General features: G+C 37.2%; 1 protein-coding gene across 1 annotated transcript in view; it reads left to right on the top strand.

Annotated features, from left to right (window-relative positions):
- LOC122657813 (suppressor of mec-8 and unc-52 protein homolog 1-like) overlaps positions 1-25,655 on the top strand; it is a 42,746-nt gene that overhangs the window by 7,702 nt on the left and 9,389 nt on the right. Inside the window, exons 5-15 of the mRNA XM_043852608.1 lie at positions 827-910; positions 1,013-1,116; positions 1,740-1,826; positions 2,129-2,182; positions 7,585-7,680; positions 16,009-16,136; positions 16,413-16,539; positions 20,151-20,210; positions 20,338-20,445; positions 21,338-21,438; positions 22,489-22,540. Of these exons, the coding sequence (XP_043708543.1) occupies positions 827-910; positions 1,013-1,116; positions 1,740-1,826; positions 2,129-2,182; positions 7,585-7,680; positions 16,009-16,136; positions 16,413-16,539; positions 20,151-20,210; positions 20,338-20,445; positions 21,338-21,438; positions 22,489-22,540 (1,001 nt within the window). The remainder of the gene's footprint in view (positions 1-826; positions 911-1,012; positions 1,117-1,739; positions 1,827-2,128; positions 2,183-7,584; positions 7,681-16,008; positions 16,137-16,412; positions 16,540-20,150; positions 20,211-20,337; positions 20,446-21,337; positions 21,439-22,488; positions 22,541-25,655) is intronic.

Below are 25,655 nucleotides of genomic sequence, written 5' to 3' on the forward strand. Positions count from 1 at the left end.
ATTTGATTCATATCCACACTGTTTTTCCCAATCTCTGGCCAAAGGCAACTCAGCTTAATCAATATTTAAAATCGTGATGCCATTGAGCCTTGCAATGTATTTATCGCAGCTGAAAATAAACTCCTATTCTGACTAGGACAACTGAAATCAAACTCCTATTATGACTAGGAGTACTGTTATTAGCTAAACAGCTATTGCAACTTAAAACTGAAATGAAATAAACTAATGCTATGAGAACTAGGAATTACAAAATTAAAATAAACTAAGGCTAACTTAAGCTCACATGAGCTGAACCTGGAGCTGGACCATTAATTGGTCTGGTTCAATGAACCTGGTCCTAAATGAACCTGGCCCCCTTTCTTAAAAAGGTTCTGGCGACTGGCTGTACTTTTTCTCTGAGAACTTATCTACATCAATTTTCCTCCATAAGATCCCCCATGCGCAATATTGGCCTGATTTGATGATTGCAACGATCAGTTCTGTTGTATATTTTGATAAGTGACAGAAGGTAAAAATATCTTTAATAGGATAAGTGCAATAACCTAACCCTGAGCTTGTCTACTGAAGGCATGGTAAACCAGTGTCCTGGGCAATTTTGTTGGTTGAGTCCACTGCCTGTGCTTGTACTATGTTACTGGATACAGAGGTCATATGGAGGATGTATCTGTGTAATTCTAGAAATATTTGTGTCTAGTACCACACTTTGTTTCCTCAATAGTTTAAATAATCAAGCATTTGAACTTAACTGTTGTGTTATCTTGTGAGCACGTCTGATGTGTTTCCATACATGTTTCTTGTAAATGAAGTGGTCATCTGCATTTTCCAGCTCTTGCTGCTGAAGTTACTGTTGTGCCTCCTTCACGATTAATGGCTCTGATCGGTCAGGCTCTCAAGTGGCAGCAGCACCAAGGTTACTGCTTTTTAAGTGGATCTGGCTATCTGTGATGGTTACCTGGGTGAATGCAGACACATTTGTTTATTTTAATGAAGAATCTTATTCTGGTTTTTTCAGGTCTGCTGCCCCCAGGAACACAGTTTGACTTGTTTCGAGGAACAGCTGCAATGAAACAAGATGAAGATGATATGTACCCAACAACTCTTGGGCACACTATAAAGGCATGCTTTAGATGTATCTTGTTTTACGTTTTAACATGAATTTTATCGCAATACCATATTGTGATTTGCTGACCGATCAAGTGGATTTAGTACATGATCCAAATTTGTTTGCCCATTAAAGTCGGTTTTTATTTTCGTGATTAATCCATTTAGATGGTTCCATTCTGGTCCAATCTGGCTTTCAGAGCATTCAGTGGCAGATTGAAATATTTCAACCATTCAGGGTACTAGTTCAAATGGTTCAACCATTCTAGTCTGTGTGATTTTATGATCATATCAGTTAATTTCTTTGTCAGATTGAGCTGTTAATTTAGTATGTAAAAAGATTACATTATTGACAAGAAAGGACATTCTTCATTACAGTTCCTCATATGAAAATGATGGGGGGGGGGGGGGAAGTAGCAAATTTAATTTGCATTTTTATCAACAGCAAATTGCATATAGTGTTTTTGGTTAATGTCTCTTGGGATCGAAACCAGTGTACTTAAAATCTAATTTGTTCATGATATGTGAACCTTAATTTTAAATCAAATCATATATCTAGTTTGCACTGTTGGATAAATATTCTTGAGGATGATGAGCTTTAATTAGTATATTTTTTTCTTCATGTATTTCCTGTCCAGTTTGGAAAGAAAAGTCATCCAGAGTGTGCTCGTTTCTCTCCAGATGGTCAATTTCTTGTTTCTTGTTCAGTTGATGGATTTATTGAGGTATAGTTGATGGTGCCATTACTGCCTTTTTTATTTTTTTTATTTTTTTCTGTTGGTTTGTGGATTTGGGAATTAAAATTGGGAGTTAGGCATTGGAGTTGAAATTGGGAATTGAATTCCTTGTCATTCCTGGTATTCTAATGGAAGTTCAAAACCATTCGATGCATGCCAAACAGCGGAATATGTGAAATGGGATTCAAACTCCCATTCCCTAGTTTTGCTTAAGAGATTACTACCTTGTTATCAATGGATTATTTTTGATTATCATTCTATGCCCATTGATTTTTTGCATAACATTCCAGGTTTGGGACCCCATTAGTGGGAAGCTCAAGAAGGATCTTCAATACCAGGCTGATGTGAGTTTTCCTTTAAGCTTGTTGTATCCTAGATGGAGATGCCTCTTAAGTTCTTATTCTGGAATTTCTAGTTAGTAGCAGCATAATGATAGAATCATCTCCTTAACAAACAATTTACTAGTCTGGGCATGAACCTCTAGATGAGTAGATGTTTTGTTTGGAGACAACTTTTCATGGAGCTTTGAAATGTTGATGAAGTGTTTGATTAGAGTTAAATTTTTGCTTTATTGATCAGATAGGCAGGATGCTATAATTTCTTTGGTTTTTTTTAAAACAAAATTCAAGAGGTGTGTACTTCGTGGCCAAATTTGATTGGTTGTTCGAATTTCTTGTAGTTCTAGTGAAGGAACTTTCTCCTCACCTCATAAACTTGCTGATAGAGGCGTATCGTTCAATTCTCTCTATTTGTTGAAGTGTCAATTCTCTAGTTATCTGGCATATTCGCCCCATACCCCCCCTCTTTTGATAAGCCAAGAGATTTTATTTTGACACAGGCCTCTCATTCCTCTCAATCCAAGTGCTCCAATATGCGAAATTATCTGGCCTCCTTTTGCTAAATCTATCCCTTTCCAATTCCAGGGTATCTGGTCAACTGAAGCAGGCATCACGAATTCCACCCCTATCGCCACTAGCGAAAATAATGCCAAACTTCAAAGGGCATTGAATTGATAAGTAAAACACTGATTCTGCTGTCCTGAGCAATATGGACATTGGGAAGACAGAACCTCTTGATATCAGGGACTTAGAGTCAGATCCCCACCATAATTGTCAAGGCGTCGCCTAGGCGTCCAGGCGGTTTTGTTGGGGTCTAGGCGGCAACTGCCTTATTGCAGGGCGCCTTGCATTGTTTTTTATTGGTACCAGGTTTCAATATTGACCCTTATTTATGCCAAATATCATTTCATTTACTTAAGATATTATTCATAAATATGCAAATACCCCCTATTTGAATCCAATAAAAATAGTTAAAAAATCAAATTCCAAATTCCAAAAGGATAAAAAGTCAACCCTCCAGTTCAAGAACAAAAGCTGGATTTTCGGCGGTAGTTGAAATTTTCAACTTTCAAATGCTTAGTTTTTTTTCTCAAATCTAAAAATTCTATAAATCTTAATATGGTAGAACATTGCTAAAAACCAAAAGTGCGGTAAAATATTCATTTGTTTTGATATATAATTTTTTTTTTAAAATTCAGAGCGATTTTGACAACATTCGCGTAGACCAAATAAGGTTTGACAGGAACATAACTTCTTCAATATAAATCAGATTTAAGCACTTTTGGATTGTTGGAAAGCTGGTTTTGTACTCTTAACTAATAAAAAAATGTCTCATGTAAAACTAAAATTATTTGACTAGTCAAACTTCTTAGAGAACAAGAACATCTCTCTAAATCGAGAACAATTTATTTGCTTATAGATAAGATCATATTTTCTAAGAACTGTATAAACCAAATATGAGATTCGTATAAACCAAATGTGTGTTTTGATTGTTTCAAACTTCCATTAGCTTGCTTCTTCAGTTCTGCTGTCTTCTAGTTCTAGGCTGATTTTGATGACTTGATGTGGCTTAATATTGATTTTTGATGACTTGATGTGGCTTAATGTTGATTTTGATGACTTGAGGTGATTTAGTGTTGACTTTTGATGACTTGAGGAGGCTTAATGTTGATTTTTGATGATAAGGTATATATTGTAGCATACTAAAATATTGTAGCACACTAAATAATTTTAGAAAAAGGGGGAAATAAAAAATAACACTCGAGGGAGCCTTGGTCGCCTAGGCGGGCGCCTTGCCGCCTAAGCGCTTAGGCACCTCTCCACCGCCTTGGGTCGCCTTGCCGCCTTGATAACTATGATCCCCACCCACCCCTCCCCCCCTCTCTCCCTCTCCCCCCTTCCCACCAGAAAAAAAAAAAAAACTCTTATGGAACCATAGTTGCCCATGTATGCTTTAAGAGCGTATCAACACACTTGGGCTTTCATGTTGCCAAGCAGGTGTAGTATTTAGAGTTGCAAATGGGTCAGGTCAAGATCATTCACCGCTAGCATGTGAGAGATCAGGCCAGGGTGGGCTGGACAGCCTGAACTTCACATATATAAAATTGAAATATTTGTCTTCTTCTTACTACCTCCATCCCATAAAGACTCTTATTTTAAAAAAATCACATTTCAAGGAGATTGTTATTAATGCATAAATGACCGACTAATTCAAATCGTTTTTCCAATATTGTCCCCATTAGTTTGGCATAAGTAACGGAGAGAAACAATTATTGCAAGTGATTATAAATAAATGTGTAGATGATTAAATAAGGTATTAATGAAATTTTAGAAAAGCTTTATATCTTTGTATTTACAAATTTTGAGACAATGGAAAACCTTGAACAGGACATCTTTTTTTGAACAGAGGGAGTATCTTTTACTAGTCTGATGTATTGTTTCTGTCAGATAATTGAAAATCTCAGAAACAAAGTCTTCAAGATGCCTAGGTGAACCTGTGCTATGGGTGGCCTATAGCATGAGCCATTACCTGTGAATTGTGGTGCTGCCCATGTAGGCATGTACTACCTCCCCCCACCTCCCAAAAAAAGGTGGGTGTCTAGCTCAACTGACAGAGGAAGTGGCTTTTATACCACGTGTTGGAACACATACAAACAGTGCATATGTATAACAGCAAACTAAAGCAAAGAACAGACCATCTTACATAAGTTAGATTTCTCACATTGCACAATAAAATTATGGGTAAAGTGCACGTACCCCCCTAGAATGCACCCAATATTCCTCGTACCCCCCTAAACGGCTCAATATTCCGCGTACCACCCCTCAATATTCCACGTACCACCCCTGCTTTACACCCCAAATGCCAGATAGGTCCAATCCGTTAAATACCACCGTTAGATGCCAAAATTTTGACCATTTTACCCTTTGCTCCATTTTCTTAAATCTGAAAAGACTTAATTACCCTCACTTATTTGTTGCCCTAAACTAATTGAAAATGACCATTTAACCCTTTGTTTTATTTTTATAAATGAAAAGACCTAATTGCCCTCATTTATGTATTACCCTAACTTAATTTGAAAAGACTATTTTACCCCTAAATATTTGTTCCTAAAAACCCCAAAATGCCCTCATCTTCCCCAAATCATCATCTTCTTTTACATACCCCACCACCACCACCACCACCACCACCTCCACCGCCACCCACCATTAGCACCATCACCAAACACCACCACAATCCACTTTTGAGTTTATCCTTTTTTCAGTGTCTCTCTTCCCCACTCTCTCTTTCTAAAGTCTGTCCATTCGGTATAATGATCTTCCTTTTAAAACCCTACTAAGGCAGATTCACAGTATCCTAGGATTTGGGCAGATTTCAAATCTCCTAATGGAACAGACAATGGATGTCAAGTAAATCTCTTCCTTCAGTTGTTGGAACTTGGAAGGATAAACCTTCTTCTGTTATTCCTAACAAAGCGAATAGATCATATATTGCCATCCTTTGTTTTATGGGAAAATCACTCCCTTCTGCAGCGAGGTTACAAGAATTTGCGAGGCTTACATCAGATAAGCTTAAAAATCCTAAAAAGGCAAAATCCATATCGAAAAATATTAACTTTTCACCGGAAACAGCTAAATCTGTCGAATCGAAGCAATTAAAGTTGAAAATGGAGAATAGTGAGAGAGATTCGTGTGCCGCTGAAGGAAGTGGTCTCTGATTGCGTGAAGAGATGGTTTCAAGACGCGCTCAAGGAAGCCAAGGCAGGGGATACTGGTATGCAGGTCTTGGTCGGTCGGATGTATTACAGTGGCTATGGAGTTGCTAGAGATGTCCAGAAGGTAACTTTTTCTTCTTTGGGATTTTGTTGGGGCTTTCCTGTTTACATCTAATTTTCTGATTTTGATTATTTTAACTTTTTTTTTCTGGATGGATTATTGGGAAGAACTTGGAGTTGAAGAGCTTCAAGAAGTCGATCTTCAGTTTGGAAGGTCAGCGATAAAAGAAGATGATGATTTGGGGAAGATGAGGGCATTTTGGGGTTTTTAGGAACAAATATTTAGGGGTAAAATAGTCTTTTCAAATTAGGTTAGGGTAATACATAAATGAGGGCAATTAGGTCTTTTCATTTATAAAAATAAAACAAAGGGTAAAATGGTCATTTTCAATTAGTTTAGGGCAACAAATAAGTGAGGGTAATTAAGTCTTTTCAGATTTAAGATAAGAAAATGGAGCAAAGGGTAAAATGGTCAAAATTTTGGCATCTAACGGCGGTATTTAATGGATTGGACCTATTTGGCATTTGGGGTGTAAAGCAGGGGTGGTACGTGGAATATTGAGGGGTGGTACGCAGAATATTGAGCCGCTTAGGGGGGTACGAGGAATATTGGGTGCATTCTAGGGGGGTACGTGTACTTTACCCTAAAATTATATCCCAGCTGAAAAAAAATGGATGAGCAGATTATGTAAATATTTTTAACTGCGCAGTTGACTGGCTAAAGGGGCTGCCTAAGTGCACATTATTGTTCCTCGGCTGGGCATGTGTTGCCTAGCTGCCTCGACAACATTGCTCGCAAATGCATATAATTTTTCCTGTGGAAGGGGCGAAGGGTTTGTTTACCCATGCATCCCTTGGTCACTCTATTTACTGTTTTTCTCTCTTTGGTTCATTTCATGCACAACTGTCCCTTCTTCCTCTTCTTCTCTATACAACGGTCATTATCATAATCTTCTTCTTCTTCCTTAAGCTGAAATGCATCCTTGTATCTTCCTAAAACCTAAAACTGTTATATTTCTTTTTTATAAACCCTTTTCTTTCTTATGTTCTGTTTACTCTAGTGTGAAATTTATCTACTAGATGTTCTTGGCTAGAATCTTAGATTCTCCTGCATTTGGTTGGTATACTGGATTAAATCAGTTGGCCTCTTTGGTGGTTCAAAATCCTGGTTCGGTTCCCAAGAAAGTTGTATACATACTATTTCAACAGCTTCTTCAGTCCAATTGTGCATGTGGAAGAGCAGGTTGTGTAATTCATTGTGTGAACATTTCTTTGGTGCCAATGAAAAGCATCCCAGGACACTGTTCCTTAGCCAGGCAAACCTAAAATGTATCCAAATGCTGTTTCTGCTGTCCGTGGTACCAAACAAAACAGGCCTTAGGTAGCAACTTATATTTTTAGACTGAGGGAATGAAATACTTCAATATTTGATTTTGTCAATAATACATAAGCATGAAAAAACTACAAAAGGGTTGGATAGTTGTATCTACAGGGAAATAGAAAGAGGATTATGTGATATTTCGTTTCACTTTTTGTTGTGGAGGGTGAGTCCCATACTTTGTAAGTCCATTTTGTGAATATGCAGTCTCATTAGGACTGAGCACATTTGCCTTTACTTGCTGCAAATTTTTTCAGGATTCTTTTATGATGCACGATGAAGCTGTTCTTTGTGTTGACTTTAGTAGGGATTCAGAAATGCTTGCATCTGGATCACAAGATGGAAAGATAAGGGTAAGTTCTGATTATGTTATGTTGGTGGTGAAGTCTTTATCTGTGTCTATGAGTGAAACCATGATCCGTTTTGTTGTTATAATACATCCACTTGCCATTGTGAGAAGTAAACTAGTGTGCTGAACTTTCTTATTCTCTGCGCAGCCTGCATATTTGAATGTTTCATGGTGCTCTGTTATATATTTTCAGTTGCAACTCCTGTTTTTTAACCAAAGTATCTCATTATGTGCGTCATGGGTTCCTCCTGGTGATATGTTAGTTAGACCAATGTTTTTTTCCCTCCTCCTTTTCCTCCTTTTGCAACACCATATGGTGTTATCAAGTTGAACTTACAATTAACTTTTAAAGGAATGTTTACAGTAGAAGAGGAAAGTTAATGAGTAAAGACAATGATCACCTGACAAAATTTTGAGCTGGAATTGTCAGGCCAGCAGAACCATGGACCAGCCTCATTAATATGGTCTAACCCCTGGCTAGCTGAAGGGTCAACACCATAGTTGAGTCATCTTTTTGGTTGAGGTTGACAGAGTACATATATCAACCGAATCATTATCCCTACCCCTTGAGATATTTTTTTAATGAGTCACACCACCTGGTCTTTTACTATTTATAATAAATATCTAAATCCGATATGTCTATAAGATACATATTTTAACTTCTTACAACTTAAAAAAAACATGTTTCCTGATATTTTTTATGTAAATGTATTTCATTACGGGTACAGCTAATGATTTATAATCAATTAGATATTCTAAAATTATATAGATTAGTTTTCCCTCTGTATATAAAGTGATACTTGGTGCTTTCTAGTTGCTTAGGTATCATTCTGAAACTTCATGTGAGTGCCTAGTTTAATATTGCTTTGGCAGTTTGCCTGGTTTGATCCTATACCTGCACAGACAGATTCAAATTACAGAACTAGTGAATTAGGGAAATTTGTGTTAGTATTTATTGAAAAGAACGAAAAAAATGTGTTATTAGTCGTATCTTACTTTAATTAATGTTGAAATTTCAAGTGTCTAAGCTTTTGATTACTCTGGAGTTACCTTACTGGACGATTGTTGGGCACATATTAATCAGGTGGTTCTATCGCTGGAAGTGTCTTGGCATGTAGACAATGCTAAGATCTTGCTCCTCTTTTAGGTGTACCTGCTGACCTTCGTCTTCCTTCCCCAAAAGATTTTTGTAGTATGTATCTTACAAGTTACACCCCCTGGTCTTTTGGGTTTACTGATAAAATTTCTTAGGTTCTGTTTGTTTCTAGGTAAAACCAAAGTAAAAGGAAAGGTTTTTGGGTAAAATCTCAGTTTTTTAATGCAAATTTTACCCTCACATGTACGAAAAACATAACATATCAATGACTAAAGTACCCTTACACATGTGGTAAACATTAATAGACCATTACTAGACCTTATATTTAATTCCTTAACACTCCCCCTCAAGCTAGAGCATTTAGGTCTCTCATGCTCAGTCATGCTCAGCTTGGAACAATGTTGAAGGAATGCATTAAAAAAGCGAAGCCTTGGTAAACAAGTCACCAAGCTGATCAATAGAGCGAACAAAAAGAGTGGAATCAATTTCCTCATCACAATATTTCGCATAAAATAACAGTCAACTTAAATGTGCTTGGTTCATTCATGAAAAAACCGGATTACCAGCAATGAAGATAGCAACCTGATTATCACAATACATATCAATAGGCTTGTCAACGTAAAAACCAAGTTCCTTACCAAGAGAATTTAACCACATCAATTCAGCCGTTGTATGTGCAATAGTTCTATACTAGGCCTCAACACTAGATCGAGCCACTGCGGCCTGTTTTTACTCCTCCATGTAACAAGATTACCACCAACAAACATATAATACCTAGTAATCGACCTCCAATCATCATCAACACCAGCCCAACCAGCATTAGAGTAGCCAATACATTTAATATGACTATGACGTTTATAAACAAGACCTTTCTTTGGAGCACCCTTAAGATGCCTCAAAATATGACAAGCTGCCCCCAATGAGTCTGCTTGGACTTTTCCATGAACTAAATAATAACACCAACAACAAAAGATATATCAGGCCTGGTGACATTGAGATAAATAAGCTTACCAACCAATCTCCTGTACCGATGTGTCTCCACAAAATCCTTGTTGTCACAAGTTCCAAGTCAGATGAGGATCCATAGGAGTATCAACCAATATAGAACCATACATACGAATCTCAGACAGGAGATCAAGAACATATTTCCTTTGAGACAAGTTAATTCCTTTCTTTTTGCGGACAATCTCAAGGGCTAAAAAATATTTGAGTGCCCCGTAGAATTGAAAGTGTTTCTATTAGTAGTCCTTGACATCTTTAATACCAGAGAAGTCATTATCAGATGAATGGGCCTATAATATGGGTATAGCCGTATAGGTTAGGCATACTGGATTACTTAGTTAAGTGTCTTTTTGTTCTTTAGTTTAATTGTTATTAAGTGTATTAGTTGTTTGAAGTTGCATGGCCTTGTTCAACGGAGGCCTTTGGATGCCCCAGTACGGAGGAGTGATTCGACTCAGATTGAAGGAACTAAGGAAGCGTTTGGTTGCGTAAATCTGTTGGTGCAGATTCTAATTCTGGATTAGATTCTCCGTGAAATCAGTTTCTATGGATTCGTAACTTTGAAAGATTAGCTGTTTGGTTACCTTGAGTCTGTCAGTTGGATTCATCTGGAATCCGATTTAAAAACTGTTTGGTTCCTATGTTTCTGTCATTCGTTAACTCTTTTTCCAGCCCAACATATGCAAGAAAAAGAGTTTTTACAGAATAATTCCCTCCTCCCATACAAACTAATTGCCATTACCTTGCTATTAACACTACCCCACTAGTTATGTAATTGTGCCATTACCTTGCGATCCAATATAAATAAAAAAATGTGAAGAGTCCATCACAATCACTAAATTCTTACTTCTAATAATAATGATATCATTACCCAAAAACGCAACTAAAAAAAAAAAAAGAAAACTGTAATCCACGGAATGAGTAGTCATTATAGTTCAACTACCAAGTTGTAAAATTAAGTCTAAAAAAGAAAACCGAACACATTAGAAAGCCCACACATGGTTTCAATTTTCTCCTTTGTTGAAGTCAAGCTTTTGAACAGCGTCAATGACATCTTTTTGTGATCCATATATCCCAAAGAAAGATATTGATGTGTGTGAGAGAAAAAGATAATGGAAAACACCACTTGAAATTGTGTAGATTATTGCCTTAACTAACTATGTTATGAACAGTTGAATAAAAAGGGCCTTGGTGGATTCGAACCACCATCCCTGGAACATGCTCATGTTCCAATTGCTCTACCAATTTGAGCTAAAGACCCATCAAGTGGAGCTTGGAATTTATAAATAACCATGAGACCTTGCCACAAAACCTTGACATTCTATCCTCTTATTATAATAAAATACACATTTAAAACTAACCCATGGGCATTCTAAGGCTCAAATTCCAAACCTAGTCCAGTTAACAAAACCCAACTTGACAACTAGAATAAAAGAAAATACTAACAGAAAACAAATCCTATGATACCACCATACTCATTCAAATCCTTTCCAAGTTAATTCTCCAATTCTGGATTGAAGCCCACAGATCACAAGAACCATTGGTCCAGTAAGTCCAGAAATGAAGAGAGAGCAGCCTATGTTGCTGTTGTTTATATAACCACAACATGAAACAGAGTTCCATTCAGTCGGGTATTTTCTATGTCCAACCATGGCTTTGTTTTAAAATGCTCTCACTTCTAATTTCTTCCATTCAAGTGTTATTCAATTTTCCAGCATGAAAGGACAAAGCAGCAGTCCAGAACATTGTGTCGCCTAGCTAAACATTATTTCCACCATTTTCATCTTTTCACATACCATTTTTCTTTTCTTTTTAGGATTCTTCCTTTCCTTAAATTCTTCAAACTCCAATCTGACCCTCCCAGTACCAACCAAAAGAAAGTTGGAGATTTGATGGTTTTAGAAGGTACAGAAAGGTATTCAAAATGTGTCTCCAGAAAAGAGTAATAAGTATGATGGAAGTGCGGTTTTATTCCAGGATTCAGAAAGGTATGTTGAATACCTGGAAGACAGCTTAGAAGCAGTAGTTTTGTGGTGGTTTCAAATAGGATGGCCAATTAGGCCAGATTGTCCACTGTTCTGCAGTCTGCACTACAGAGAATAAAAGAAATAAAACCTTGGAAGTCCACTAATTTCTACCATGACTTCATACTGCTGGAAGAGATAGCAATTGCATAAATTTGATTTCATCCACTATCACTTCATAAGCTCTGTATAACACAGTCTATGGAATTCCGATATACCAGCTTCCACTAAGACTTGACCTATCCTAGTCATGCTAGAACTCCCACAGAAAAACACAATGATGTAGCTCAAATTCTAACATATTACAATAATCTATATACTATTTTCACCCCAAAAAAAGTTGCTTTATGAGAGAGAGGCAGATGATGTAACCCAAATTTAATGGAACTTTCACATACACAAATAAAAAAGAACTAATCTAATTCCAAAATATTTATTGTTAATGCAAACAATAGTTGATCCAACTTTCTCAGAAGATAGAGTCAAGTTTAAGCATAATTTGATGATTAAGAAAAAAGAAGAAAACTTAATAGCAAGCACGAAGGCATCCCTGTAATGATTCAGTCAATCCACAGAGAAATAAGGCCATAAAAATCTACAACCCTGTCACTGTAATGAGTGTAATCTCAGGAAGCCAAACACCCATTTTAGTAAGAAAAGCCAAAAGACTTTTCAACTACATATTGAAAACACACTGAAATTCAGTGTAAAATACAACATCCGGTTCAATCATGCACACATTTTCAAGCAAATAGTAGCTATTTCATCAGGAAAACAGATGAGTTACATGACAAACCCTAAAACGATTGATTGAGAAATATTTTCCAATCACATGGAAAATATGGGGAATTGAAAAAATCTTTATCATTTTGTTCATGGGGAATTGAAAAAATTTCTATCATTTTGTTCATGCTGCTCTCAGGTTGTGCTCTAGTTTGTTGCTTTTTGCTGTTTGGTTTTTCCTCATTTTTTCCAGTTCTACAAAGGTCCTGAGGTAAGGTCCCTAGATCTAGTCTTTAATGGTTAAAACTTAAAATTGTGATCAGAAGGCCATGAAGGAAGTCAAACATGGTTATAATCACTGTCAACCCTACACATGCTTAGAACCTTGGATGGTAAGAAATGGTTTAATCAAGAGAAGCAAGTTAAATGTGGCTAAAATAACTCTCAATATTTCCCATGCCTTGCAACAACTTTGATTGTAAGAAATGGTTTAACCAAGAAAAGCAAGTAAAAAACAAAGTAACAATTATTCTCAATCCTTCACATTCTTTGCCTTGGATTGTTAAAAAATGGTTTAATCAAGATGAAGAGAATCATCTGTTGCACATTGACTTAATACCAGAATTTTGAAACAAAGTTAAGAACTTTTTTTCATTTGTGGGGCTTGTGGGATTTCTATTCACACAGAACTTTTCCCTTTCCATTATAGGAAACCCTTCAATTGCTTTGCTATGAACCCCATAAACATGGCCCAGATTATTCACTTTGACACATTTTTAGTCTAATCCTTGATAAATAGAAGGAAGATTAGATGTTCAGTTTGTTCTTGTAGGCCAAGGAAAAATCAGAAACCAATCCCGAGGCTTAGTAAATCTTTGTTCTAAAATCCTAATTTACCAATCTGAGAGCAACAAATTGTTAAATGCTGAATCAATCTACCAGAATCAATGATTCAAAAATTTCCAAACGAACAGAACTAGAACCAGTACCAAGTTCAAAACGAATCAAGGCAAATCAGAATACAACGTTCAAAAGAATTTCTAGCGTAGGTACACAAACCCTAAAATCATACTGCCACGCACAGTATGTTGGGACTAGAAAGTATAATGTGGAGAGAAAAAGCTTAGAAAAACAAAATACTGAGATCAGGAAATAGATCTAAGAAGGCGTCAGATTATTAGCAGAGTTCAACTCCATGAGAGAACTTAGGTTCGCGAGCAGAGCGAGAGCTTAGGTTTGCAAGTAGAGCAGAGCGAGCAGAATCATTTGGACTTAGGGTTCGCAAGCAGAGTGAGAGCTTCACCTTCATGAGCAGAGCTTGAGCAGAATCGGGATTTTGGACTTAGGGTTGGAATCACCCAAAATTACCATTTTTATATGAGGTACCTCAAATGTGGGATTCTTTTTGGAATTCCAAATCCATTTAACGTTGAAATGTGGAATTACATAGATTCCGTAGAATCTGGTTCAATTACAACCAAACAGTTTTCGGAAGTCAGAATCATGATTCTACGGAATCTAATTCTTTTGATTTACGTAACCAAACGCCTCCTAAAAGAGTCAGGGCAGACCTTAGGAGAAGTGGTGAGGAAAGACATGCATAGTATCAAGTATGACCTCAAATAGAGCTGATTGGAGGGCAAGGGTCCATGTAGCTGACCCCATTTAGTTGGGATAAGGTTGAGTTGTTGTTAGTGTTTTAGTTAGGCTGGATTAGGATTCTATAAGCTGCTACTTACATGTTTCCCCCTCATCATTGCAAAAGTCGAAGTTGGAGTTTTTTCAAGCTGGGGAGAATTGATTCATATAAATCATATAAATGGGTTTATTTTATTGGAAATAAGCTTTGGGTTACGTATGTGTTGAGCCTTTTATCCCATGTGTTTTCATTGTAATGGGCCACTTTAATGGGCCTATAATATTGGTATAGCCGTATAGGCTAGACATACCGGATTACTTAGTTAAGTGTCTTTTTGTTATTGATTTTAATTGTTATTAAGTGTTTTAGTTGTTTGAGGTGGCATGGCCTTGTTCAACGGAGGCCTTTGGATGCCCCAGTACGGAGGAGTGATTCGATTCAGATTGAAGGAACTAAAAGAGCCAGGGTAGACCTAAAATGACCTTAGGAGAAGTGGTGAGGAAATACATGCGTAGCGTATCAAGTATGACCTCGAATAGAGCTGATTTGAGGGCAAGGATCCATGTAATTGACCCCATTTAGTTGGGATAAGGCTGAGTTGGAGTTGTTGTTGTTGTTAGTGTTTTAGTTAGGCTGGATTAGGATTCTATAAGTCTAGTACTGTTTTGAGTCAGTTTCCTAGTCAGTTTTGGTTACCTTATTAGTTTAGGATTGGGTTAGGCCTTTCCTTTTCAATGTTTGAGTCTGTTTTTGAATTTTCTATATATAAGTTTGTAAGGGACGCCAGCATTGTACACAAATTTTGATTTATGAAAAGCTTTGTCTTTGCTGCCTATTGTGGTAATATATTTCCTTGTGTTTGATCAAGGATGGTTGGTGTTTGTTCCTTCCAACCACCTTGCGGTGTGAAGTCAAGGTGTTTCTCTTTGTTCTTATTCTTCTTCCCCCATCTTCTTCTCCATTAAACAAGTAGGTATTCTTCTGGTTTTCTGCAATTCATATTCTGATCTGGAAATCATATGCAACTATTTTTTTGACTCGAAATTCAATTGAGGGAATCTGGCCATCAGATCATCCTCAATTTTTGAAGAGTTGTTCATCACCATAGAAAAGGCCTTCGACCAGAGTTTGACATTGATCAGACCTGCTGATCTGGATATATCTAAGAATTCCTACTCTGCCCTTTTATCTCTTTGACCGAATTTCTGTTCATCTAATTGCTGAATCGAGTTGCTCATTCTGCTGAATAGTATTTGCTGAGATTTCTATCGTGAACATCAGATTTGGTTGGTCATCATATTTCTGTTTTCTGGATGTTAATCTGATTTGCATATTAACTTGATACCCTTATCCTGGCTCCACTAGGGTTGATCCCTAATTTCAGATCTAACTCAAACTTTCAGCAAGTGTTCTTAACCCTAAGGACAGATCTCGACCTGAATTTCAGGTCCATCTGATCATTGGATTTTGTCTTATGCGTTTTTCTTTAATCTGGAATTTATTTCTCTGAGAAAAGATTCTGTTTTGGTACTGTTTTTAGTCTTCAATTACAGTTCTACATTACCCTTTTATCTACGTTAAACATTACTAGACCTTATATTTAATTCCTTAACGCATGCGTCATGCAAGTCTGAGCAACAAACTGTAATTACCATGGGATAACTTGGTTGCTCTTGTTTTCTGCATTCTACTGTAAACCCAAAATTTTCAGTTTATTTCTGAAGTTGTACTTATTACAGTTACCTTATTTGGATATCGGTTGGGCATTTTGACTGAAACAGGTTGATGTTTTGTACATTGTGTATCTTGCCAATCACTGTTACAGTAACTACATGTTTCATGTTTCAGGTTTGGCGTTTAAGGACCGGTCAATGCTTGCGCCGTCTAGAACGTGCACGTTCTCAGGGTGTAACAAGTCTTGTCTTTTCTCGAGATGGAAGCCAGCTATTAAGTGCTTCCTTTGATAGTACTGCAAGGTTTTCTCAGATTTCTTGGGCGTTCCTTGTCCCATAAATTTTTTCATAGAACATAGGTTATAACATAAAATATTGTGCGATGCATTTTGAGACATTATTTGATTATTAACTACATTCTGTTTCTTGCCTTTTCATCCATACTTATTTACAGCATTCATTTGTAGTTGCTTTGACTGCAATCCTTTTCTACTTAATGTTAATGCTATTAATAACAGGAAAAACATATTTTTATTGATTGCTAAATTTGAATATAATTGTGTGCAGTATTTGATGCAGGATTCATGGCCTCAAGTCTGGGAAGTTGTTGAAAGAATTTCGAGGTCACAATTCTTATGTGAATGATGCGATTTTTACAAGCGATGGAAGTCGTGTTATTACTGCCTCCAGTGATTGCACAGTCAAGGTGACGTGTGTTTCCCTTAGTTGGCTGAATATAGGGGCTACAGCTATTTTGCTACATTTGTTACTGTTACGAGGTAGTGTTTTCTTGTTGTGGCAGAGCTGGGTAGCTTGGTGGTTGATGTGATAGAGGGCCCCACAACCATGTCACTGGTTTAATTCCACTCTGAAAAAGCACAGGAAGTGCTTCAAAGTTTCGTAACATTACAAAAGGCCATTTTAGTGTAATGAAATCTAGTGGCATATCTGTGATTTGGTCATTGTGAGCTCACTTTTAAGGCTCTTCCCTACTTTTTCTTGGTTGAAGCGTGACCATTGAGATGAATGTGTGGTCTCTTATCACATGGTGTTGGGGTTACATCCACCTAACAAGTAGGTTTCAGAAACCCTTAATAACCAAAATTGCAGGCTAGGTATAACAGTTCAGATTCCTAGAAAATTCAATAAAATAAAGTCAGAAACTCGTATGTGACTAAAACTATGAACAGATGTTAACCAAAAGTAGGAGAATAATAACATATTAATAGATCAAGCCAATCTGATGGTCAGATCTAAAGAACCGATAGAATTTCAGTTCCGCAAGGAACCTCAAACAGGAACAGCAATAGTAATAGGGGAGAAATTTAATAGCAGTAGATCAGAGATTCTTATCCAACTTAAGACGTGGTCAAAGACTCCTCTTAAGTGATGGAATAAAGCCACCAAATTTCAGTTTGAACCAATGGCTGGATTCTGAGATCAGGAGGTAATGCGATCCCGGAATCAAGATACCCTATTTGGGATCACTATGGGCCCACCCAAGCACTAGATTGATTAATATGTAAATGGGGTGGCAATATTCTAATAACATGGAATTCTCAAGGGTTACTAGGGAAGTGAAAGAAGAAAGGTTATGAATGGATTTTGATTTATTGAACAGGGGTAGTGATGCAGTATCAATTGGCTGGTTGGACCGGCATGATAGGCTTTGGAGACCCAAACCCAAATAGAACTGTTCCAATGGTTTTTGGTCCAACGAGGGTTGGAATTAGTTATTTAGAAGGTTATTTATTTAAGTCTTTTATTTGTTTTGAGTTACGTATGTAGGAGTTAGATAGAGTTAGAGTTTGAGTTGCAAGTTATTTCAGTTTCATAGTCTAACTAGGAGCATAGTTCGAGAACTCGCGAGATCTCGCCGAGTTTCTCGGATTTTCAAAATCCCGAGACGAGATTGCTTGCGAGTCTCAAAAGTGTAATATCTCGGCGAGATCTCGGATCTCGGTTGGATCTCGGTTTCGCCCCATTATTTTAACCCACCTACCACTTAAATACCTTACCTAATTGGACAAAACTCGACATATCTTGGCGAGATCTTGGATCTTGGGTCCAGATCTCGGGTTGACCCAAAGTTGAGGCTTCGAGTTGAAAAAAAAAAATGCACCAACTCGGCGAGATCTCGCCGAGGTCTCGACTCGTCTCGGTTTTTCCAAGAGTCGAGTTGGTACCAAGACCCGAGTTTTAGTACCTTGACTAGGAGTCTTGTTATTTTTCCCTTTAAATACTTGCATGTAACCCAACATTGGGATAATGAATTGGATAGAAGTTTATTGAGTTTGCTCTTTGAGAGTGTGTGATTGTGTGATCTCTTTCCCCTTCCCCTACAACTTTTCCCTTCTCCCATCTGGCTCTCCACCAGGTAGTAGACTTGGAAGCAAAATGAAAATAAGGATAGAAGAGGATAAGAGAAATAGAAAGGGGCAATTGTGGAAAGTGAGGAAATAAAATAAGGAAACTAACAAATCATGGAGAGAACTTGTCTTCTACCTCCAGCTGCAACCGAAGGCGGAAAATCAGATCTCGGTTTGGTGATTATATCTCTCCTTCGTTGGTGCTTTACTGAAATTGAGATTTTGGGGTGAAGGTCTCAACCCAAAGCCCTATTGAATGCTACTACCAATACCCACCCAAACAGCAACGAAGGAGGGAATGAACTGCTGAAACGTGATCTAACAGTAGGAGGGACAGGTTTCTGTGTCGTCTTGGTTCTGACAACAAAACAAGATTTCTGGGGAGAGAGATTAAAAAGTTCAGGTCCCCCTCCCCCCGAGTGGTGATCTGCCCAAAATACGAAGAAGAGGAGATGAGAGAGATCATTTGTGAGGGGCTGTTTGGCCACCGGCCTTGCACTACACTCAACCCATGAGAAATCTTAAGCTCAATCCATTACCAAATCTCCAATCTTTGATAAATATAAGCGTATAAATAAGAAAAGACTCCTAAAATTTAGAAACTCCGAGCTAGGAAACTAAGAGCAACTCAAACTAGGAAACCAAATATCCTATGTAGCTAAACTTCTGAAAAACAAAAAGATTTCATATCATCCTAAAGAAGATAAATATCTAATTATCCTACTACATCCAAATCCCAATCCGGGCCAGGTTCTCGGCCGGAGCTCTCAAACGGCCCGGTCCAAAGAACTGCTCCTGCATCAGGGGGTTTCCTAATGCCAATAGGATATCTTAAATCAGAATAAAAACAGCAGGTTTCGATCTCAGATTTGAAGTATGAAAAGAATATTGAATGAGTAATTTAATCAATAGCAGGGAGCAGCAACAGAGAATAAATACGGTTTGCAAGATCAAATGGAAGCCATGATGGAACTTTGATTCAAGATATCAGAAATTAAGGAGATTGCAAGCACAGAATCCTGACCTGATAATTGATTGCAGGAAATAAAGTAAGAGAAGAGAGAAAGATAAACACTGGAATCACCACCACCCACTCTACTGGTTCACCATAATAGAAATCTAATACACCACAGAAAATAAGCACAGCAACTACAGCAGCCATCTTCATTCAAATAAAAGTAAAACATGGGGCTTTTAAGCCTTACAAGGGTTTAAATAACTACAGATACATATTGGCCATAGGAATGGTTCCCAGCCAATAGGAAAGAAGTTTTTTTTTTTTATTTAAAAAAAAAAAAAAAAACTTAAAAAGCAAAACAAAATCAGAATAGGAACTCCTAAATTGTTAGCCACTGTTTTAGAGTTCCAACCATTCTAAACTCATAATAAAAGGGATAAAAATAGATAGGATAGAGGTCTCACAAAGTGGAACTCTAGTACAACTAGTACAAGTAACTGATTAAAGCAAAACTCATAACAAAGTGGAACTTGAGTACAACTAGTACAAGTAACTGATTAAAGCAAAACTCATAACAAAGTGGAACTCTAGTACAACTAGTACAAGTAACTGATTAAAGCAAAGCAAAACAAATAGAATGCTAAAAAGATATCCCTCAATGGGGGACTGTTGCTGGTTCACTTCTGCACCAAAAGTGGTTGAACCAGGTCCAGAGTTCATTAGTCATAACTGAGTCAACTCAGCTGTTACTTAGTTGAGTTTCTGGGTTGACTCTTGAGTTGATTTAGACTCTTTTGTCATCTTTTGTACATCTTTAAGGACCTTTGACCTGCATCACATGGACCCACCTATGGTTCTGATGTGGCAAGTTGTGATGGATACAAAATGTCATAGACAATTGTTGCTCATATAAGGACCCTCATTCTGGTTGCATGTTCTCCAAAGTTCTTTCCTTGTGTACAGTGAATGATTGCATTGTGCTTGTTTCAGGTATGGGACGTGAAGACCACAGACTGTTTACAGACATTCAAACCACCACCTCCTTTACGGGTATTTTTTTTCTGTTAATAAATGTGCATTTCCTAGAAGTTCATTTCCTGACAGGTTGTTTGTATTTTATTCTTCCTATATTAGTTTCTTGAAGCTAACTGTCAGACATTTCTTTTCGGACTGTTAGGGAGGTGATGCATCTGTGAATTCTGTTCATCTTTTCCCAAAACAGACAGATCTCATAATAGTCTGTAACAAGACATCTTCAATATACCTCATGACACTTCAGGGGCAGGTACCTACTCTCAACCCAATATTACTTCGACCCTGTTTTTTCCCCTCTTCCTTTTAATGTGTTATTCCCACAGAGCTTATGTTTCTATGTGCAACACAGGCAAGTACCAAGGTTTAAAGTATCGGTATTGGGTATTGTATCGGAAGGGTGATTTTAAGAGACGTATCGCATCGTATCGAAGAGATGCAAGATACACATAGAAATGTTTAGGATACATGCAAAATACAATTTTGATGCATAAAACACTATAAATAAGTAATATGTAAAATGTAGTTTATCAGAGATGTATCAAGTGTATCGATCAGTATGAACCATATTGGGTCACGTATCAACCCTATATAGTTATACTTTTTTTAGGTACCGTGTCGTATCGTATCGGTACCCTAAAAATAAGATACGTATCGGCGGATACATTAAGAGACTTAAAACCTTGGCAAGTGCACTTCAGATTGTTTAAAGGTTGGTCTTGAACTATTACAGTAACTTTTTTTTTTTTGGTTATATCATTATTACAATGACTTTGACTTTGAGCAAAGTTGAGTTAGCATGACTCCTGGGAAGATGAAAATTCTTCTTTTGCCTAAAAGGCAACGCGTTGGTGAGTGGTGACTAGATATGGAAAAGACGACAATTATGCAGCTTTTTGAAACTTGTGCTACTTGGATTCTTAAGTGGAATTGTCATCACTTCAATACATGGACAGATGGAAGTTTCATTCTCCTATGGGCCCTACCATCCTAGCATATTTTTCCATTTGAAATTATTTTGGTTTTTGGTTATGTTAAGACTAGTTAGGTGTATTACTCATCAGTAAACTTTTCTTTCATCAACCTTTGATTGCTGTTTTTGGCATGTTAAACCCTCACAATGGTTTCTGAATGTTTTGGTGAAGGTTGTGAAGAGCTTCTCATCTGGTAAGCGAGAAGGTGGAGATTTTGTTGCAGCCTGTTTATCACCAAAAGGGGAATGGATTTATTGTGTGGGTGAGGACAGGTATTGTCCAAAAAATGCCATTTCTGGGGTTTTGCATTGCATTTGGTCTTTCCCATTTTGTTATGGATAGTAGCAAATTATCATTGTTATTTTGAGATTTTCAAGATTTGGGTGATGCACTGCTGAATTTTATTGAAATTAGGAATGTTTTGTAGTTTGGATGCATCACCTTAGATGTTGCATTCAATCATGAGTTTCGAGCAATGTCTGCCACATGGTAGGTACTGGCCTTCCTTGTTAAAATGCCAAATTTGGTCCACACAAACCTTTCCATGTGTCCAAATAAAGCTAAAGAAAATGGGTAAGAACCCCTCTTTGTTGGAACTTTTAGACTGCTGAAGAACCAAAGGAATGCAACAGGAAAAAAAGGGCATACCCAGTGCGGTCAGCGTCGTAATGTACACAGCCTTACCTCTGCTTCGCAGAGAGGCTGTTTCCTGACTCGAATCGCAATGGAGCAACCTCACCGTTGCGCTGAGGTCCACAACAGAATTCACCTAAAAAGAGAAAAAAGGGAGTGCAACAGATGGTGGACCATATGATTGAAAATTTGACACCCAACCGGTACATAGTGTCCTCTTTTCATTCAGTGATTTGGATATGGTCACTTGGTGACAACATGGCTGAAATCAAGGGTTCAATGTTGTCTTCTCTAACACTAAGTGTTGCATCGATTTTTCTCTGGAAACCCCTCCATTTTATTTCCCCCCTCTAAAATGTAGGGAAATTTGGCCCCAATTTTCAATATCTAAGATTAATTGTGGAAATTTTCAAGCCATTTTGCCAATGCATTGTGCTTATGCTCATCCCTTGGTGTGAGGTTATTGTTTGATTCAGTAGTAGATCACCTAAATGTTGTCTGTACATTTCAACTTAACAATCTTATACATGCTCCTTATGGACATGTGGCTACATTTATAGTCACTCTCATAATTGAGAGGTTTATATGTTGAAACTTGTAATATATATTTTTTATCATTCTTTTTTATTTCACTTGGTTATTCCTTCTTGTATACTGCAGCAAAATCACACTCCCTTTTTACATTACAGGAATATGTATTGCTTCAGCCATCAATCTGGTAAACTGGAACATCTAATGAAGGTAAGCATTGATACGTAGAGACAAGTGTTTTTTTCTCTCCCCCCAACCCCCCTCCACCCCAAAAAAATAAAATAAAATAACAAAAAAGAAGCAGGTAGGCTGGGATAGATTTAACAACTGATGTCAGCATGGCATATGACTGATTTCTTTATTGTTGTCGAAAATATTAGTTGTTGCTACCAATTGATGCAATCCCAGGCTCTGAACCCCTGAAGTTTGGATTGCTACTGGCTTACAAGTGACAAATAACTCAAATTGAATGAGTAGTGGCAGTTTTGTAAATATTCAGAACAGTTAGAACCTCTTTTGGGAAACAAACTAATGTAGACCAGTCACAAGTGATAACCAGTCCACAAGAGGATCACAAAATTCAGGTCCAGCAACAGTAAATACTTCGATCGGTTCTCAGATTTGCAGGAAATTTCTGAACAATAAAATAAAAAACAAGCAATCGAAGAAGCGAAGAAGAAGGTAGGGTAGTCTTTCAAACTCGGGTCTCTCATTCACAGCCTCTCACCGTAGTTTGGTCTCTCATCATATTTTCTCATAGAGCAAAGCATAAAGCTATGTTTTTTTTCCTCAATTTCGTTGATCAAATTCGTGTACAAGGTTGTAGCCCCTTACAAACTTATATAGAAGACTCAAAAACAAATTCAAACACTAAAAAGGAAAGGCCTAAGTGCCTAACCCAATCCTTAACTAATAAGGTAACATAAACTGTCTAGGAAACTATAATAATGAAAGAAACTGACTCAAAGCAGGACTCTTAACTAAATTAATGAAGTAAATCCTGTTGTCCTACTTTATATCGATATTTTAGGCCCATTAAAGTGGCCCATTACAAAGAAAACCCATGGGATTAAAGGCCCAACACCTACATAGTCCAACTCAAGGTTTATTTCCAATAAAATAAGCCCTTTAGGTGACCTATCTGCATCACAAACAGGAATTGGGACTGAATCATAACTATGCTGGTATTTCAGGAAAAAGGAGTAAAGCAGAAACAACTTCAGATAAAGAGGACTTTTGTATAATTTTCAAGTGCTGGATTTATCTTCAAATACCAGAAGTGTGTGTCTTCTTCTTCCTTATGGTTTCTCAAACCAGCAGTAAAACTTGTTTGCAGGTGAGGGAACTCACCAAGATAGATTCCTATTGGACTGAAACTTTAGGGTGGAAATCACCCAGCCCAGAAAAAAATATTTTAATGTGGCTGGAATAGTACATAGTCAGTTGCAGGAAAAATGAGAAAACAGGGCAGGAATTAGGTTCTTCAGTTTATGGGAGGGGCGCTCAGACCTGAATCGAACAGAGAGGGAGGAAGAGAGATAACCCGTTGGCAGCCAAAGCTTCATCGAGTAGCAGTGAGCAGCCACACATGAAATAAAATTTTATTCAATCCCCAATTCTCCATCTGTAAATGGGATACATCCATATATAAGAGAAGACAAACAGAAGACTCCTAACTGGACTCTAAAACTGAGACAAACTCTTAACTCTATATCTAATCGACTACTAACAGAAATAGAAAAATTAATGTTAAATTATAAAAATAACCCAAAGAAATAATGATGGATTTCTAGAAGATCAATACATCATGAACTCAAAATCTTATATACCAAGTAGGAATGGAAACCAAGCAACAATGAAAGAGTTATAATAACAAATTGATGGTTGAAAAGGGGTTGGACAACATGGTATCAGCTCAGAACTAAAAATAAGAAGAGCAAAACAAATAGAAGAAAAAAAAATGTAGAACCCAGTCCCCAACTATTCAACTAGGAACCCAACTCTGCAGCAGGATCAACTTGTGATAAATCAGTGAATTACAGCAAGAAAATCAGCAATATAAAGTACGAGTACACTTAAACAGTAAGGTGCTTCGACTCTTGTAACCTTTTACAGATGATAACAGTACTTTGAATAAGATCTGTTACCAATTGTAGGATATAAAATAGAAACTGAAAATAAAAGAAAAACAGGGAAGCAGGGGATAGAAGAGAAGGATAGTGGTTCGAACCTCTCACTCTCACCAGGGAATCTCACCTTGAGGTCTCTCACCTCACATAGGATTCTCTCCTACACTACTTCCTCTCACAGCATTCATGGTTAACAAACAAGTTTTTCATTCATCCAAATCATGGGCAATAGGAGCCCATTCTCTTTATTTATAATGCTTAACATAGTCATTACAAAATTAGCACCTCCCAATAGCGTGGGGAGGTTTCGTGGCTGCCAATAAAACTGAAAAAAGAAAGAAACTAACTTAAAAATAGGAACTTGCTGGAAAAATAGAAACTCTAGCTATTGACTCAACAATAATGCTAATACATAATTCCTACAAACATTGGCAGCATCTCATCCAAGCCGACTGTCGATATTGGGCCCCACAAGTTTTGTTACTTTTCTTCTTTATGATTCGATCTACATTACTAGTGCTCAGACTTGAATCAAACAGAGAGGGAGGAAGAGAGAGAACCAGTCGCAGCCAAAGCTTCACCTAGTAGCTGACAACAGCCACGTACCAAATAAACTTCTATGCTATCCCCATCTGTAAATCAATGGGATACATCCATATATAAGAGGAGAGAAAAGAAGCTTCTAACTGGACTCTAAAACTTGAAAAAAACTCTAAATCAAGCTCTAACTTTACAACCAATCAACTAACAATAATAGAAAAATAAAATTTAAATTACAAAAATAACCCAAAGAAATAATGATGGATTTCTAGAAGCCTAAGATTACTAGGTTCAGTAATCCAATGAAACCAGAATCGCTGTGACAGGTTTAGAAACCAGGTTTCAAGAGAATTTTGATAACTATGAATCAGAAACTCGGATGGATTTAAAATTCTGGTCGAAGGTCAAAAGTATGGCCAAGATCAACTCCTCAAAGATGAGTCTAATCCAATGGTCAGATCTGGAGTTATAAAGTTTTCCTATTAGGATATGATTCTTTAAAACAAAATTTTAGAAGAGACTATTGATGGCAGATCTTATGGGATTAAAACCATTAATTAAAAGAGTATTAAAACACCAATAGACTTCAGCAATAATATAGGAATACCAATTTAAAACAGAAAATCAAATCTGATCTTAAAATAGTGTAGAACTAG

Source organism: Telopea speciosissima, chromosome 1, assembly GCF_018873765.1.
Source record: "Telopea speciosissima isolate NSW1024214 ecotype Mountain lineage chromosome 1, Tspe_v1, whole genome shotgun sequence".
NCBI classification, from domain to species: domain Eukaryota; kingdom Viridiplantae; phylum Streptophyta; class Magnoliopsida; order Proteales; family Proteaceae; genus Telopea; species Telopea speciosissima.